Source organism: Ranitomeya imitator, chromosome 4 (genome assembly GCF_032444005.1).
Source record: "Ranitomeya imitator isolate aRanImi1 chromosome 4, aRanImi1.pri, whole genome shotgun sequence".
Taxonomy (NCBI): Eukaryota; Metazoa; Chordata; class Amphibia; order Anura; family Dendrobatidae; genus Ranitomeya; species Ranitomeya imitator.
The window spans coordinates 703,241,886-703,260,749 of NC_091285.1; the positions used below are offsets into that span (position 1 = coordinate 703,241,886).

Sequence of the window (18,864 nt, forward strand, 5' to 3'; positions counted from 1 at the left end):
GTCAAAAAAGGCACAGGCCAGGCAACCCTTGCCACCCCTACAAGCTGCAGACTCGTGGACCCTGCTGGTCACAGACACAGTTGTGACTGAGGATGCATTGCTTGTCGTGGCTGCATCACTAGGTGTATGCTACGTACATTGGAATGCAACCTCCCTGTCATCCTTCTCTTATTACCTACTCAGCCTTGTGCCTCTATGTTCACGCCAACTGTTCGGACTCTACTTCGTCCTGCCCCGGATCCAAGCTGAAAAAAATTGTGAGCATCGGTACAGATTTCCTCCTCTTGACTCTGGAAAGCTTTTGAGTACAATTCTGATGAACATGGCATAGAATTTGTGAACAACTCTTCAGACTCATCCATCAGTGTTTCTGTACAGTCAGTTAAACAGTTGGATAGTTGGGACATATGGGAAGCAAGGGGAATTTGGGTGCCACCTCTGTGGACTGTTTTGAGTGTGATGTTGAGGTGGAGGAAGAGGATGAGAGGCAACTTGAAGCTGCACTTGCCATCCACACGAGTACATGCTCTTTCTGGGCATCATTGACAAGGTGTACCGCTGTGCATATATCAAAGAAATGTAGTGTTGTAACCTGTCCAGTAACATAAGTTGTCAGTTGTCTTTGTATAGGACGTGACGTTGCTCCACTAGTGCTTTCACAAACATTACCCCCTCCCCACGTACACCTTGAACACCAAGCCTAATTCACCTTCGACTACGGCATTGCTTTTTCCCCAGTTATAGTGCTCAGATAGTGTGATAGGAGCACAGTATTAGCAGCAAAAAAATAGATTTTAAACCCTGCACCACCTTTGCAAACAGCTGAATTTCAGTGACAGTAAATTCCAAGTTGAAATATGGCATGCTGTATCGTGTTAGTCATTGAAAAAAAGAATTGTTGAATTGTTTGAATGTGGATGAGGTCTGTATTACAAGGAAGTTATGCTACAAACAAATTGAAAGTCAGGTCCCCTAGTGTATGATGTTAATAACAGAAGAATTTTTTTGTAGCCTCTGGATCAGGCCTCTATAATACGCTACAGAAAAGGTAATCAAAAAATACAAATCATGTAACGGGGCTGAGAGCATAATCATATCAAGCTCTCCCCAGCCATAATCAAAATGATAAATACAGTGGAGTACTCCAAATGCAATATCCAAAACTGAGAAAAAATGAAGTATCAACAAGCCAGGATATATACCGTATTTTTTATATTATAAAACGCTCTGGATTATAAGACCCACCCCAAATTTAGAGGAGAAAATATCATTTGTTTTAATAAAATGTTGGTGCTTCTTATAATCCATGAATCTTATTGCTTATCAGGGGTGGTGGCTGTGGTGAAGTGGGGTCCCAGGATCGCTGCTGGAGGAGGCAGGAGTGGGGTGATGCTGCAGGCCGGAGCATATGATGCTAATGGGCACTGTGCAATAGATGCAATATTGAGAATTATTCTGGCGAGATTGTAGCTTAGAAGAATGGAGTTACCATTTAATTTGGTCCATTCTTGGTTTTCTTTTGTCCTGGCTTTATGATGTGATTACACATCTTGATTTGAAATTAGTCTACATTTACTATGAGAAACTTATATATCTAGTTATTTGGAGTACTATTTTGCGTATGTGTTTTTTGTGTATATTGAGTGGTATGTTCAGGGTGCATTAGGGGTACCAGGGACGCCAACATTGAGCGGGGGCGCCATCACATCTACAATCAGGGTGCCAACATCCGCAGACACGCAGGGCAAGTGCTAGGGCCTTTCTAGGGAGAGATTAGCCCTAGTACCTATGCCATCTCTGGACCATACATTGTTTTGCAAATTTTTGCATTATCTGAACCCTTTTAACCCTAGTATGCGTGACATCAGAAATCTTCATATCAACGTATTGGGGGCCTTTTAGGCCCCCATGCAAATCATATGGAAAAACATATAACTTTTACAAGTTTATTTTAAAACTGCTAAATAAAATATGATTAGTAAACAACATTTTAATTATAATTTTTCACCGAAAACACCAAAAATTTCTCTTATGTTTTTTTTTTCTATTGCATTAGTCTTCCAAAAGATTTTGACAACTTATTTTTTTCGGAAGAATGTTCTTTGCAGACATTTTCCTTACAAATTGAACAAAATCTCTCAGTTTTCCTTTCTATGTTTCTTGAACACATGAAACAGCGCTTTCTTTTTCTTCCTCCTGGCCCTGGAATCATCTGAAACTGTACGCCACTATGTTTCTTTGCTTCTTTAGTTTGCTTTAGCAAGCCTTTCACGTCACTTCGCTGTATCATGTGAGGCATTACAAGTTCATGACAAAAGTTCTTCAAAAATAGATGTCTCCAGTCCTTCCTCCGTACATGGAATTCTAGATGAGTTTCTGTATAAATGATGAATGAATTTAGGGCTGCTACATCAAGCATATTTGAAAAAAGTACTACAGGCCATCGTTTTGTTTGCCTCTTGCATGAATATTCTCCCACCATCTCATCCATTTTGTCTACACCTCCTTTTGTTTTATTTTAATGCAGGATGATTTCTGGTTTTAATTTTCTGTCATTGCTGTCAATACTGCAATTGTGATGCATGGTACTGAGTAAAATCACTGATTTCTCCTTCTTCGCTTTGTAAGATACCAAAGTTGCTTTGTTATTGAATCCAAAGACACTCTCATAAAGTGCTCGCCGACGATTGTGTTTCACTGCTTCTGGAATGTTTCGTTGGTTTGGCTTGATAGTACCAACAAGTGTAATAGCTTTTTGAAGCAGAAAATTGCCTAGATCAACATTGGTGAAATATTTGTCCATGGTAATGTTTCTACCTGAATTGAATATTGGAACAGCAAGGGTTTTGACAATTGCAGACCCCAGATCCTTCTGTACTGGTGCACCAACCTCTTTGCCACAGTAGATTACGCCATTTATGCCATAATATTTTGCAGAATCACACATCCAGAAGATTTTGATTCCATATTTGGCTGGCTTGCTGGGCATGTATTGTATGAACTTGCAGCGTCCTTTGAACGGTACAAGTTGCTCATCTACTGTAACATTAGTACTAGGATTGTGAAGTTTGGTGCAATTTTTGATAAATATGTTCCAGATATAACTGATAGGGGCTAATTTGTCTGTTTCAAACCTCAATGCACGTGTTCGCTTATCATCAAATTGAATGTGTCTTCTAATTTCCTCATATCTGTCCACTGACATTGTCGCCTTATAGTGTGGATCAGAAAGTGGGCCCAGAAATAATTCTCGCATTGGAACATCATACGATTTTTGACTCCCTGCCAGCAGTAAAAGTAAAAGTAAATTTGCTCACAGTGTGTACTGTCATCATTACTCTCTACACAGCTCACTACTGTGTTCAGAAGGACCTGCGATGATGTCATAGCCTTATCTCTCCCTCCAAAAATCACATGACATCCTCACATGTTATTATCCACACCCTGGCCCCTCCACCAGCACTACTGAGCACAAAAAAAGTAATTTGAGACACAAACACTACTGAGAACATGATAAAAAATACATGGGGGCATAAAAGGCCCCAATCCGTACAGATGTGGTTTTCACCAAAAAAGCAGTGTTACACCAAAATGCCTATGAAAAAAATTATATGAACAGCTGGATATTACCAACAATGACATACTTGAGGAATACCTGGAGTTTCAAAATTCTAACTTAAGTAATTTTGCAGATAATAGCAAAAAAGTAAGCATGGGGGCCTAAAAGGCCCCCAAAACGCATGCTGGAATTTTTGTCTTTTAAATAAACTAATAAAAGATACTGTATATTTTTTAGAGGTCTTCTTTTTTGGTTTTGTTTTGATTAAACAAGTGACCTTATTATTGCTATAAAGTTTTTTTCACTTACATATTATGACCTCAACAGTGCTCACATAAGCCTTCATTAGCTTTGAAATTCCTCTGTTTCCAATACCATCAATAATTTTGCAAAAAAATAAGGATATGAAGATCTTGAGCCAGCTCACTGGTTTAACTCATTATGTGATGTTTGTAATGTGGCACCTTGGTAATGAGACACCTTTTTATAGACCTTCAGTTGAGCCAGCTGATATTACTTTTCACTAAGTGGAAGGATTGCTTTCAAATTACTGTCATTTGTCATTATATCACATAGATTATGGACAACTACAGTTTGATTTTCATTTTTTGGTTTGATTGACCATTCCTACTCATCTTTTCCAGCCATTTCTGAAACTTGGACCCATGCTGCCTCATTAAACTAACTTCTAAATATTTATCAATGATGGAGCCTTCTTTTCAGGATTCACGTCTCTGAGGCCTGGCACTTTAGAGATAAATATCCTCTATGAAGGACTTGTTTAGCTGCTATCTTACATATTCCCCTCTGCTCAAACCTGGGCTAGGCATCTTTATCCAACCAATAAGAAACCCACCAAGGCTTGAACAAGCTAATATGACATACTTGCCGAGGTTTTCTAGTCACTGGTTGGTAAACTTTATATTGTCCCTAACCAACACTTCTCATTACTTCATAAGGAATGTTTCCCACTGTGGGCGCCAACAACTTCACTTGATCCACAGGTTTAAATTGTTTCACTCGAATCAATGGACTACACCCCCTGGATCATGCTTTGAAAAGGCACTCTTTTGCGCTGACCATCACCTTGGTTCCTTGACATAACCGATCATTATACATAGCCAAACACGTAACCTGAAAACTGATTCCCAGCTCCTGGTGAACAACATTTAATGCAATTACTTTTCCTGAATTTTTTCTTTACTGAAGTCTCTGAGTTGGCGGTTCCAAAGTTTACTCTAGACACCTAGAGCTCAGGAATATTGACTTCAGGAGATGCTTCCTCCTTCTTGTAGCCCTCCAATATCGACAACGGAATCTTGTCATCTGTAGCATGCAATGAGGTTTCTTCAGTTGTGACCTGGTTATCAGGCAAGCTACAAATCAGTAATGGTTTCCACCAAAAAATCTCAAAATAGAGTAAAATCATGATAAATTTTTCCAGGATGCACCAAATTTTTGACGACTCAACCTAGGCCAAAGGAATGTTCTTGGCATCTTCATGGGTACACCTAATGCTTACCACCTTCTCAGAGACTGGCACATGTAGAAACATGGCTCATACCAGGGTCACTAAACTTCCAGAGCCCAAATGTCCTTTCACTTGCACCCCGTTTACAATTATTTTGCATGCCATACCCCCCCTCGCATCTTTTTGAACAGATTTAGGTAGTGAGTGCACTCTCTTTACCCAGGACATATAGACTTTATCCAGCAATCACCTGTGCTTCTTGGGATTATTTGTTTGCTTTATCCACAAATTTTAGAAGTTTTATAGAGTCCATAAAGTTCCAACCGAAAGTAAAACAAGTCTTTCAGTATGGCAAAAAGGTACAATACTAAATAAAAAGTCCCACAAAAAACACAGGCTCACCCCTTTAACTATTAGTGCTAATCCAACAGACTATTGTAAAAGAATGGGGAGACAAAGAGCGCAATAGGGTCTTATCCACGTTACACAGAGGAGAATATATACCAAAATATGCTCACCTGGTTAGGATGAGATTAGAGCATATAGATAGCGGCTGCTGCAGATCCACAGGTCTTCACCGACCAGAGAAAATAATGTCTTCAAAAGGAGATTTGTAGTTAAAATTCTGCGCTGCCGCTAAAATGAATTTAAGGAGAGTAAAGTTGATTCACAGTGGTTTTATTCAACGCGTTTCAGGGGTCTCATGCCCCCTTCATCAGGAAATACCACACAGAACATACAGGCATCACAGGTATAAATAGTTTTGCTAGGTTACAAAAAAAAGGGCACCAACAGGTTAGATGACTCAGTGTCAAAGTTCAATGATGACACACAATTAACAATTCAAATGATTAGGGAGATATATACAATGAAAAAAATAATGCAATGACTTATTTTATATTTCTAGACAATATTTCCAAATTTGAAGCATTTAAGCAAAAAAAAAAAAAAAAAAAACACGATCTCTACTTAAATGGACAAGAACCTGTAAGAAAAGTAATTACTCCAGTTCAGAAGCAAATGCCCTACAGATGAACTACCGTGTGGAATCAACAAGCTGCTTATTCTTATTGAAAATCCATTGGAATCTTTACATTGAATATGGAATAAAATCATGTTTTATTATTTTACATTAAAAAATATAACTATATATATATAAAGATTAATTTGTGGTAGTTTGTGGTGATCTAAAATTCCGAAAATTATAATTAGTGAGTTTAAAATTGTGTCACGTACATAAAAGTAAAAATTTAAGCAGCGGTAACCAGTGCTCGAAGTGAGCGCAGAAACAAAGTAAAAGTAACACTTCACCGTCCAGGGATCGATGATAGATATCATATGTAACAAGAGACAATATGGCATTGCCAAGAGAGGGGAATGAATGAATACACAGCACTCAGTGATCACAAAGAACAGCAGCATGAGAAGGGACACCCAGCACCAGAGTGAAGGAGGATTGGGATAAGTGCTCCTGTCGGGAGGGGTCATTACACCCTGTGAAGCTGCCAAAATCAGCTCTATCTCCCAGGATTTAATCCCAAGAGTAAAATTTGTATGGATAAAGGAGTGAAAGCGCTCCTCTCCCAGGCAGAACTCAGACTATGCCTACATGAGGAATTTGATCAATACAGGGCAGAGGAAGAAGAATTTTCTTATAAAAAAAGGAATTACATGAATTACAACAAAACATATCAATGAACAACTCCAAGATAATCCTAAATATAAATGTATATATAAATCTTAAATGGCTCAAAGCACAAAGGATTAAAAAATCTATCATAGCTATACAAATAAAAATATAAATATAGAAATATCGAATCCTTAAAAAAGGAGGAGGGCTGTGCATTCAGATAAAATCTTTGTAGTTTCATTAAATATATATATAAATAAATAAAAGTATTAAAAAAAGAAAAAAAAAATTCTGGGAGATAGAGCTGATTTTGGCAGCTTCACAGGGTGTAATGACCCCTCCCGACAGGAGCACTTATCCCAATCCTCCTTCACTCTGGTGCTGGGTGTCCCTTCTCATGCTGCTGTTCTTTGTGATCACTGAGTGCTGTGTATTCATTCATTCCCCTCTCTTGGCAATGCCATATTGTCTCTTGTTACATATGATATCTATCATTGATCCCTGGACGGTGAAGTGTTACTTTCACTTTGTTTCTGCGCTCACTTCGAGCGCTGGTTACTGCTGCTTAAATTTTTACTTTTATGTACGTGACACAATTTTAAACTCACTAATTATAATTTTCGGAAATTTAGATCACCACAAACTACCACAAATTAATCTTTATATATATATATAGTTATATTTTTTAATGTAAAATAATAAAACATGATTTTATTCCATATTCAATGTAAAGATTCCAATGGATTTTCGATAAGAATAAGCAGCTTGTTGATTCCACATGGTAGCTCATCTGTAGGGCATTTGCTTCTGAACTGGAGTAATTACTTTTCTTACAGGTTCTTGTCCATTTAAGTAGAGATCGTGTTTTTTTTTTTTTTTTTTGCTTAAATGCTTCAAATTTGGAAATATCGTCTAGAAATAAAAAAGAAGTCATTGCATTATTTTTTTCATTGTATATACCTCCCTAATCGTTTGATTTGTTAATTGTGTGTCATCATTGAACTTTGACACTGAGTCATCTGACCTGTTGGTGCCCTTTTTTTTGTAACCTAGCAAAACTATTTATACCTGTGATGCCTGTATGTTCTGTGTGGTATTTCCTGATGAAGGGGGCATGAGACCCCTGAATCGCGTTGAATCAAACCACTGTGAATCAACTTTACTCTCCTGAAATTCATCTTAGCGGCAGCGCAGAATTTTAACTACAAATCTCCTTTTGAAAACAATCCAACAGACTGGCAGAGCCTAAGCAACTTATCCAAGATCTTTTCACCTCCATGTTCAGATACAAATACGAGAGGTATTTCCACCTCTACTTCCAGACATTTATAAAGCAATTAAGCTGCCCTTTTAAATCTGATCAACTGTTGGATTGGAGGATGGGTATGACCTGTCCTGTCCTGTCCATCTCTACCAGCTATTCCTTAAACCTGAACTCATGCTGCCCCAAAAAGCAAACCTCTTAACATTTATAAGTGTCAGAGTCTTCTTTCCAGGTTTCACATCATTGAGGCCAGGTACTGCGGTGATACAACACTTCATGTAGGACTTGTCCACCTGCCATACATAATGTGTGTATTGTATATACAGTATATGTATGTATTATACACACATAAATGATATGTATTTGTGGTTATGCACATTTAATTCTTTATAAGTGTATATGCATATGTGTGCATTTGCATATGCATGCAGAATTGTAGGCATTCATTTATATGTACATGTATGTGCATCTGGAATAGAAAATATGTTATTAATATGTGCGTGTTCATAGTACTGTATTACAGTGATTTATGTGTGAAAACACTGGTATGTTTGGGCACGTTGAATGAATCTGTTGAGGGTCTTCCATATCTTTGTTAGTTTATTCCATCTGCTTTCCAATTTTAGGAACAGACTGGTGAAATCAACCTCTTTAGGACACCCTGTTGTACTGTGGATGAAAATCTGGGTGATTGTGTATAGAATGGGTTCAGGAGAGGACCCCACCCATACACAGCAGATGACAGCTGGAATACATGGTCAGGATCCGGCTGAAACAGCAGCAGTCACAGCTAGTCTCAATCTCCACTGTTTAAGTATTTTTATTTACCACCATTTTCTGACCGCGGTACTTAGATAGAAAAATCACTGATGCATGGGCTCACAAGCTTCCATCGGCCCAAACCAAAGCTCCTCAGTTGCTGAATGGTTGCTATAAGGCTGAAGCTTCTAAGGAGATATCCATGTCATTATATACTGTAGAACTGAGGTACAGCAGTATACACTACAATCGATCACAGGATCACAGTTTTTTTTAAAAAAGGATGGCATTTTTCCTTATGATCTTAGGTACGCTCTCTTCCCAGTAATTGGCCAATATGAACAGATTATCAGTCATCTAAAGTACAAGAAAAATGCTCATTTGTTAACTTTAATGATTTTTAAAGGGAACCCCTTAAAAAATTGCTATTAACCTTCAGCTGTGGGGTTAATATGCAGCTTAATAGTATTCTGAACGTGCCCTGGGCTGGAACTTAGAGTTTCGCTGCTGGCAGCAAGTGACCTTTATTTCCCTGCCAGCATCAACTTCCAGTCATAGAGGAGGCGGCGGCGCAGGTTCAGTCACCTCTCAGTGCATAGTTAGTGGCAACTCTAATCGCACCCCCTGCACTGACTGACAGCAGGGTCTGATTAACAGAGTAGTCTATAGACAGAACGGTGGCTGAACCAGCAGTGTCGCCCCTATGACTGAAAGCCAAACAATGCCAAGGTGATTAAAATTAATTTCATTCTGGCATCGAGACTCCACGTTCCAGTGCCAGACAGGTTCGCAACACTATTAACCTTTTAGATTATTATCTCCATATCTGCAGGGTGATAGCATATTTCCAGGTGACATGTTCCCTTTAAGCTTGCTTTAAAATCATCATTGTTGGTAATTAGTGATGAGAAAATTTGTTTGAAAAACGATCGACAAACATAAAATCGCCACGAATGCGGCACATTTGGATTTGTGATCGGAAACACAAGCAAAATTTTATAAAATCGTAAAAAATTGGAAACATTTGGTTAAAAGTGCTGGAAAATTTTTAAATTGCCAAAAAAGTATTTTCAGCACTTTGGCTTTGATAATGGTGGTGTATGATGAGTGTGGGGCACGTGTTTGAAGAGGGTAGGGGGATTGCAGGGCTCAGAGGAACGGCGTGCTTGTAAACTAATTTTTTTTCTTGTTACTTTATGTGTGCACATTGCGGCAAGCCAATCAGGATGCAGGAAATATCCACAATGTCCTGATACAACGTCTTTTGTCATTAGCTGCTGAAATCACATGTCCCTCTCCATATATAGAGCGGACATCTTGTTTTAGCACCATGTTGACACTGTAACACCACAGAGAGGCCGCTCCTGATGCTGGGACTGTTTGCTGCTACATTTTAGATAATTAGCTAGCCGGATGTTTATTAGTCAGATAGTTTAGCTAGCTAGTGTCCTGTGTGGCTGTGAAATAGACCATCCATTATATTTTTTTTTTGTGCCATTACTGAGGTCCACAGACAAGGCCCCCAGTTGTGGTGACATAAGTAATCATTTCCTCATACACATGAAAAAGCTAAGAGGTTGAACTCCACCATCTCCATTCTGTTCATCATGGAAAAGCTGCCTTTCTGCCTGGTAGATACATACCATTTTGGAAAACTGATGGCCATCGCAGTCCCCCACTACCAGTTGCCCATTCTCCATTACTTTTCTACGAAAGCTGTGCTTGTGTTACACTAGCATGTCGCAGACGACATCACCTTTTCTTTGACTAACTATTTGTCTGCCAGGGTGCATTTCTCCACAGACACTTGGACAAGTAAGCAAGACCAAGAGCGTTACATCTCACTGACTGGGCACTGGGTGACTTTGGTGGCTGTGGGGGCAAGCGCTGCTCTACAAGTCTTGTAATCCCCAAGGTTTGCAGGACAAACCTCTACATTTAACACTTCCTCCACTGCTTCTGCCTCCTCCACATCCTCTAGGTCCTCCACCTACGACCCCATCCCCTTCCCTAATGAGACACACATTCCAACAGTGCTGAGCAAATCCCCTCCACCTCTGTACTGCACAGCCAGGGCTCACAGCAATCAGGCAGTGTTAAAATTGATATGCCTTGGAGATCGCAGTCATACAGCTGAACAGTTGTGGACAGCTCTCAAGGCCAAGTTTGATCAATGGCTTTCTCCACTGAAGCTGCATCCAATAAAGGCCATGTCCGATAATGGTGTGAGCCTGGTGGAAGCTCTATGAAGAGGCAAGCTCACACATGTGCCTTCCATGGATCACATCATCAACCTGGTGGTACAACATTGTCTTTGCCACTATCCTGGCCTGAGTGAGCTGCTGCAGAAAGCATGAAAGTTGTGTGCTCACTTCTGCTATTCACAACTCTCAGGTCATCGATGTTAATCGATACAGAGTTATTTGTCGATGACAGCTAACAGGTTGATATGCGATGTGCCGATATGGTGGAATTCCACTTTGGGAGAGGAGAGGAGATAGCAGCTGGAAGAGTATAACCCAATAAAATTAAAACATAACTTTTACTAATACTATTAAAAATGGACAAAAAATACACAACACAAATACAAAATAAAGGTGCTCACGCCGAAAACTGTGCTCTAATAAAAAACTGGTTTGGTCTCACCAATTGTGGACGAGGGTACCCATGCCAATGATAGAGGGTCCCAGGGAGGGTCCAGTAGTTGTAGGATTAGACAGAGGGGATGGGGACCTTATTCCTAAACCCCTGTCGTGCCCCAGCAATAACTCCTGTCCTCACAAGGACAGGCCCAAATGAGCCCTACTACGGACACACCCCACCGTGTAAGATGTAGTAAACGCCTCCCAGGGTCCCCGTCCCCTCTGTCTAATCCTACAACTACTGGACCCTCCCTGGGACCCTCTATTATTGGCATGGGTACCCTCCTCCACAATTGGTGAGACCAAACCAGTTTTTTATTAGAGCACAGTTTTCGGCGTGAGCACCTTTATTTTGTATTTGTGTTGTGTATTTTTTGTCCATTTTTAATAGTATTAGTAAAAGTTATGTTTTAATTTTATTGGGTTATACTCTTCCAGCTGCTATCTACTATTTACCCTGAGAGTTGTGCAACAGATTGGTTTATCTAAGCTGCAGCTGTAGGGAATTCCACTTTGCACATGTTGCAACTACTGTGGCAGTAGCAACGATCCCTCATGTCATGTCGTATAACCTGGATCAACGCAGAATGGACGTGGCGCATATTATGTTTACAGAGTGGGCACAGATTAAAGACCTCTGCACCCTTCTGCACAGTTTTGAAATGGCTACCAAAATGGTTATCACTGATGATGCTATCATCAGCATTACTATTCTGGTCATCTATATGCTGAAGCAGACTTTGTATAGCCTGTGGGAGAAGGTGGTGCTCCCAGAAGAAGAAAAGGAAGAAGAGGAGGATGCGGAATGGATAACATTGTTTCAAAGTTCCAGACTTTCATCATACAAGCGTGTGCAAATGGAGGGTCCATTACTGCGATCGAGTGGGGCTGGTGATAACAGGCAAACTGTTAGGGAAGGTGCAAGAGCTGAGGAACAAATGGAGGAGGAATATGGTGATGGACTAGAAACTGTCAGGAGTTGAAGAGGATAATCATCCACTATCTGTTGTTTGTGGTTGATGAGGGGACGGAGGAAGCAAGCATCAGTGTTTCTCAGCCACCAACACAGCATGGGCTTCGACCTTTTTGAAGAGCCCGACATATGAGTGCCTTCTTGCTGCACTGGAACATGATCCATGTATAGTTAATCTTCAAAGTACTGACTACTGGGTTGCCATTTTGTTAGATCCACGCTATGAAACCTAATTTTGACAGATGACTGGAAAAGGACCTGCAAATGCTCTAGTACAACAGAGCTTTTACAAAGCGTTAAGAGATGTTTTCCCCAAGACAGCAGTGAGACACACAGTGTGCATCGCATCTCTAGACTTGCAACCTCTGGCACATCAATTTGTCAATGCCAAAACATTAGCAGCAGCAGCAGTGTAAGGGGAAGAAGGAATTTCTGTGAGTCCTTTCACACTTTGTTTAGACCAGTTCATGCACTAGCACAACAGAGTTCAAGTATGACACGTGGTGAATGAAAGGAGAGGATAGCGCAGGAGTATCTAGAACTGAATATCAATACCATGATGGAAGGTTTGGACCCTTTCACATTTTGGTCTTCAAAAATGGATGAGTGGCCTGAGGTTGCCTCTTTAACCTTGGAGGTTTTATCGTGCCTGGCAGCCAGCCTTCTCTCTGACATGCCTTCAGAGCTGCGGGTGGAGTCCTGACAGATAAGCGCAGCCAGATGTCCCCTGAAAGTGTTGACCGCCTAACTTTCATCAAGATGAACACGTCATGGACCTCCAAGGACTTTTGCACCACAATTGCAGACTGCACAGACTAGGTGATTTTGCACTTTTTAGCGTGATGCATTAATGTCACATAATTGCACTCTGTGATATCTTTAGTGTGGCTTCTGGGCCTGCTGTGGCTGCTGCTGCTGATGATGTTAACACAAATTTGTGAAAATATGAACAGTCATGGTTGGTCTACATCTGCTGGGTTGGCTGTAGTGGAAGGCGAGTCAGACCTTATCATACTATTTCTACTCTTCTAAAATTGATGCCAATTTGGTTTTGTCTGACAATAATTTTTGGAAATGTGTAGATTCCTGGTTGGATCTCCTTCATGCGTGTTGCCTGTAGCAGTAGGCCTCCGAGACCAGAAGGCCTCCACGTTCTTTGAGTCAACTACCTGTGTTACTATTGTGCTTATGTTTTTCTGACAATAGTAGCCTACAAAAGTGATAATTGTGCCACCTGAGTGTATTTGAGCATGAAAGCAGGTTGAGCTGTTGCATGTGGCATCAGGGCTCCCAGCACAGCAGGCCTAGAAAGATTCCTCACCTACCACGTCTTACTGTGACGTTCAGTTCAAAGCTGTAAATTCTGGCCCAGACTCCGATACGTCATGCATGGCTGATTGCTGCTGTGCCATGCCACAATTTGTACTGTGGGAAACTTGAGGCCACTTTCCTGATGTCTCCCCTCATTTGATGTGTTTTGGCAGCTTTTGGGCTAGTTTGAAGGTGTTGTGTATATGACGGTTTTGGTCTTCCATTGACTTGAATAGCATTTGGTTATGTTCCAATTCCATATCTTTGTACCAGTTACCCTTATTTTTAAAGCCTGTTATCTCTGCTGCACACTGCTGCTTTATTGCAGCACGCAGAGATAAGCAGGCTAAAGATGAGCCACCTCAACTCGTGAGTCAGTGTCTTCCAATTGCACATAGGCTATGTGCACACGTTGCGGAATCTCTGCGGATCCGCAGCGTTTTTTGCACTGCAGAAACGCTGCAGATCCGCAATTGATTTACAGTACAATGTAAATCAATGAAAAAAAAAATGCTGTGCACACTTTGCGGAAAATCCGCTGCGGAAACGCTGCGGGTTAAAAGAAGTAGCATGTCACTTCTTTTTTGTGAATCTGCACCAGAAATTGCCTAATCCGCAACGTGTGCACATAGCCTTATACTTACACCGCTGTGATAATGATTCATAATATACAGGTCGAGTCTGAGGCGAACTGGGACCTGGTGTAGAGATAATAAATATCTGAATAATACAGATGTAAGTATATACAATCTACCATTATATTGACACCGTTGTAGAGCAGAAGTTTGTAAAGTCCGAAGTGAAGGACGATCAGTCAACATATGATGGGTAGAATAAATTATTGTCTGATCTCTAATGTATATCAGTGGGTCTCACTTATACTTACCGGCATCTTCTGAAAAAGATTTAGAATTGAGAGTCCTCAGTGGTTGATACCTTTTAATGGCTAACTGAAAATCATCTTCTGATGATTTCGGAAGGTCAGATAAATATTCAGCTGTGGAGACATGAAATATACGGATCACACAAGGTTCAGAATGGAAAATCTAACATTATACTTAATTATATTGTGGTACCGATAATAATAATGAAGCAAAAGATAATTCTAATGCCGTATTTTTTAGACTATAAGATGCATATTACCATTTAGAGGCACCACAGGTTTAGACAGCATTTTTCCTATTAACCCATTCACCACCTTGCAATTTTCCATTTTTGGACTTTCATATTTTCTTCCCCTTCTTCTAAGAGCCATAACTTTTAAATTTTTCCATCCACTTAGCCGTACGATGGCTTGTTTTTGTACTTTCGAATGACAGCACTAATTTTATTATGTGATGCACGGAAAAGAGGGAAAAAAAATCCAATGTATTGAAATTGCAAAAAAAGTGCAATTTCACAATGTTATTTAGGTTTGTTACTTACCATGTTCACTGTATAGTATACCTTACCTGGCAATATGGTTCTTCAGGTCAATACAAATACACAGATACCAATCATGCATATGTGCATTGGCTTTTTATATATGTAGTGGGAACAAAAATTCTAAAATTTGAAAGGAAATAAAGGCTTATGTCACGATTTTAAGAGACCCATAATGTTCTCATTTCAGGATTTGGGGCAGGGTGAAAGCTCATTTGTTTTGTTCTGATTAGAGATGAGCGAGCATTAAATTGCTTGGGTGCTCGTTGCTCGGGTTGAGCAGATTGGAATACTCGGTTACTCGGACAGAACAACGAGCCCAATGTAAGTCTATGGGAGACACGAGTATTTTTACCGTGATCCCCCCGGGGGTCCTTTTAAGGTCTAAAAATGTCTGAAAATGATGGAAATACTGCTCAAATGGCACAGGAACATCATGGGGATCACCCCTGGAAGCATTTCTGACTACTAGTTCACAGATGTAAACAATGTTGTCAGAGTTTAACGCCATTTTTACAGGTGCAAAAACAAACAAAACTAAACCAAAATGGATTTTGCTGGGAAATATGTTAAGGTTCATCCTTTCCAGGGTAATGACTTGTGTTGTGAATTCTGTGGCTGAGTTCACTTCTGTGGTCACAAGTGGTATTGCAGTCTCTGGGCTTCCTCCCTCAGGTGTTTTGGTGAGCTCGTTGGCTGCCTTGCTATTTAGCTCCACCTGAGTCTGTCTTCCTTGCTCCTTGTCAATGTTCCAGTGTTGGATCTGAGCTACTGCATCTTTCCTTGGGCCTGCTGCTCTGCTAGATAAGTGCTTCTAGTTTGTTTTCTGTTTTTTTCTGTCCAGCTTGCTATTGTCTTTTGCTGGAAGCTCTGAGAAGCAGAGGGGTGCACCGCCGTGCTGTTAGTTCGGCACGGTGGGTCTTTTGCCCCTTTGCGTGGTTTTCGTTTTAGGGTTTTTTGTAGACTGCATAGTTCTCTTTGCTATCCTCGCTCTGTCTAGAATAACGGGCCTCACTTTGCTGAATCTATTTCATTCCTACGTTTGTCTTTTCATCTTGCTAACAGTCATTATATGTGGGGGGCTGCCTATTCCTTTGGGGTATTTCTCTGAGGTAAGTCAGGCTTGTATTTCTATCTTCAGGCTAGTCAGCTCCTCAGGCAGTGCCGAGTTGCATAGGTAGTGACAGGCGCAATCCACTGCTGCTTATAGTTGTGTGAGGATAGATCAGGTACTGCAGTCTACAGAGATTCCACGTCTCAGAGCTCGTCCTATTGTTTTTGGTTATTGCCAGATCTCTGTATGTGCGCTGATTACTGCACGCTGTGTTGCCTGATTGCCAGCCATAACAGTACAAGGAGCCTCACCAATGATTCCCAATAGAGGGAAAAAAGAAATCCTGACATCATTTTTTTTTCTTAGCTCTGTCTTCAGTCTTTTTTTTCCCCTAGACATTAGAGTGCTTCAGGACACAGCTGTGGACATGGATATTCAGGCTCTGTGCTCCTCAATGGATAATCTCGTTGTAAATGTACAAAAGATTCAAGATACTATTGATCAGAAATCGATGCTAGAACCAAGAATTCCGATTCCTGATTTGTTTTTTGGTGACAGAACTAAGTTCCTGAGCTTCAGAAATAATTGTAAGCTATTTTTGGCCTTGAAACCTCATTCTTCTGGTAATCCTATTCAACAGGTTTTGATTATTATTTCTTTTTTGCGCGGCGACCCACAGGACTGGGCGTTTTCTCTTGCACCAGGAGATCCTGCATTGAGTAATGTTGATGCATTTTTCCTGGTGCTCGGATTGCTTTACGATGAGCCTAATTCAGTGGATCAGGCTGAGAAAAATCTGCTGGCTTTATGCCAGGGTCAGGATGATGTAGAAGTATATTGTCAGAAATTTAGGAAATGGTCAGTACTCACTCTGTGGAATGAATCTGCACTAGCGGCTTTGTTCAGAAAGGGTCTCTCTGAAGCTCTTAAGGATGTAATGGTGGGTCGTTTATTTAATTTGTCCGTACCTGAACACACCGCTATGCGCAGTTATGTGAAGGAGTCCCTGGAGAAGGGACATATTCGCCCATCGTCGTCACCATTGGGAGCAGGGTTCTTTTTTGTAGCCAAGAAGGATGGTTCGCTAAGACCGTGTATTGATTACCGCCTTCTTAATAAGATCACTGTTAAGTTTCAGTATCCCTTGCCATTGATTTCTGACTTGTTTGCTCGGATTAAGGGGGCTAGTTGGTTTACTAAGATTGATCTTCGTGGTGCGTATAATCTGGTGAGAATCAGGCAGGGAGATGAATGGAAAACGGCATTTAATACGCCCGAGGGTCATTTTGAGTATCTGGTGATGCCGTTCGGACTTGCCAATGCTCCATCTGTTTTTCAGTCTTTTATGCATGACATTTTCCGTGAGTATCTGGATAAATTCTTGATTGTTTACTTGGATGACATTTTGATCTTCTCAGATGATTGGGAGTCTCATGTGAAGCAAGTCAGAATGGTTTTCCAGGTACTGCGTGCTAATTCCTTGTTCGTGAAGGGATCAAAGTGTCTCTTCGGTGTGCAGAAAGTTTCATTTTTGGGGTTCATCTTTTCCCCTTCTACTATCGAGATGGATCCGGTTAAGGTTCAGGCCATCCAGGATTGGACTCAGCCGACATCTCTAAAAAGTCTGCAGAAATTCCTGGGCTTTGCTAATTTTTATCGTCGCTTCATCTGTAATTTTTCTAGCATTGCCAGACCATTGACCGATTTGACCAAGAAGGGTGCTGATTTGGTTAATTGGTCTTCTGCTGCCGTGGAAGCTTTTCAGGAGTTGAAGCGTCGTTTTTGCTGTGCCCCTGTGTTGTGTCAACCTGATGTTTCTCTTCCGTTCCAGGTCGAGGTTGATGCTTCTGAGATTGGTGCAGGGGCGGTTTTGTCACAGAGAGGTTCTGGTTGCTCAGTGTTCAAACCATGTGCTTTCTTTTCCAGGAAATTTTCTGCTGCTGAGCGTAATTATGATGTGGGCAACCGAGAGTTGCTGGCCATGAAGTGGGCATTCGAGGAGTGGCGTCATTGGCTTGAGGGTGCTAAGCATCGCGTGGTGGTATTGACTGATCATAAGAACTTGACTTATCTCGAGTCTGCCAAGCGCTTGAATCCTAGACAGGCCCGTTGGTCGTTATTTTTTGCTCGTTTTGATTTTGTGATTTCATACCTTCCGGGCTCTAAAAATGTGAAGGCGGATGCTCTGTCTAGGAGTTTTGTGCCCGACTCTCCGGGGTTATCTGAGCCGGTGAGTATCCTCAAGGAAGGAGTCATTGTGTCTGCCATCTCCCCTGATTTGCGGAGAGTGTTGCAGAAATTTCAGGCTAATAAACCTGATCGTTGTCCGGCCGAGAAACTGTTCGTCCCTGATAGGTGGACTAGTAAAGTTATCTCTGAACTTCATTGTTCGGTGCTGGCCGGTCATCCAGGAATCTTTGGTACCAGGGAGTTGGTTGCTAGATCCTTCTGGTGGCCATCTCTGTCACAGGATGTGCGTGCTTTTGTGCAGTCCTGTGGAATTTGTGCTAGGGCTAAGCCCTGCTGTTCACGTGCCAGTGGGTTGCTTTTGCCCTTGCCGGTCCCGAAGAGGCCTTGGACACATATTTCGATGGATTTCATTTCTGACCTTCCCGTTTCTCAAAAAATGTCGGTCATTTGGGTGGTCTGTGATCGCTTTTCTAAAATGGTCCATCTGGTGCCCTTGGTTAAATTGCCTTCCTCCTCTGATTTGGTGCCTTTGTTCTTCCAGCATGTGGTTCGTTTACATGGCATTCCTGAGAATATTGTTTCTGACAGA

At 41.0% G+C, this 18,864-nt stretch overlaps 1 protein-coding gene across 1 annotated transcript in view; it reads right to left on the reverse strand.

Annotated features, from left to right (window-relative positions):
- Positions 1-18,864, reverse strand: part of LOC138677399 (uncharacterized) — a 628,383-nt gene that overhangs the window by 107,715 nt on the left and 501,804 nt on the right. The window contains exon 24 of the mRNA XM_069767493.1: positions 14,496-14,606. Within this exon, the coding sequence (XP_069623594.1) occupies positions 14,496-14,606 (111 nt within the window). The remainder of the gene's footprint in view (positions 1-14,495; positions 14,607-18,864) is intronic.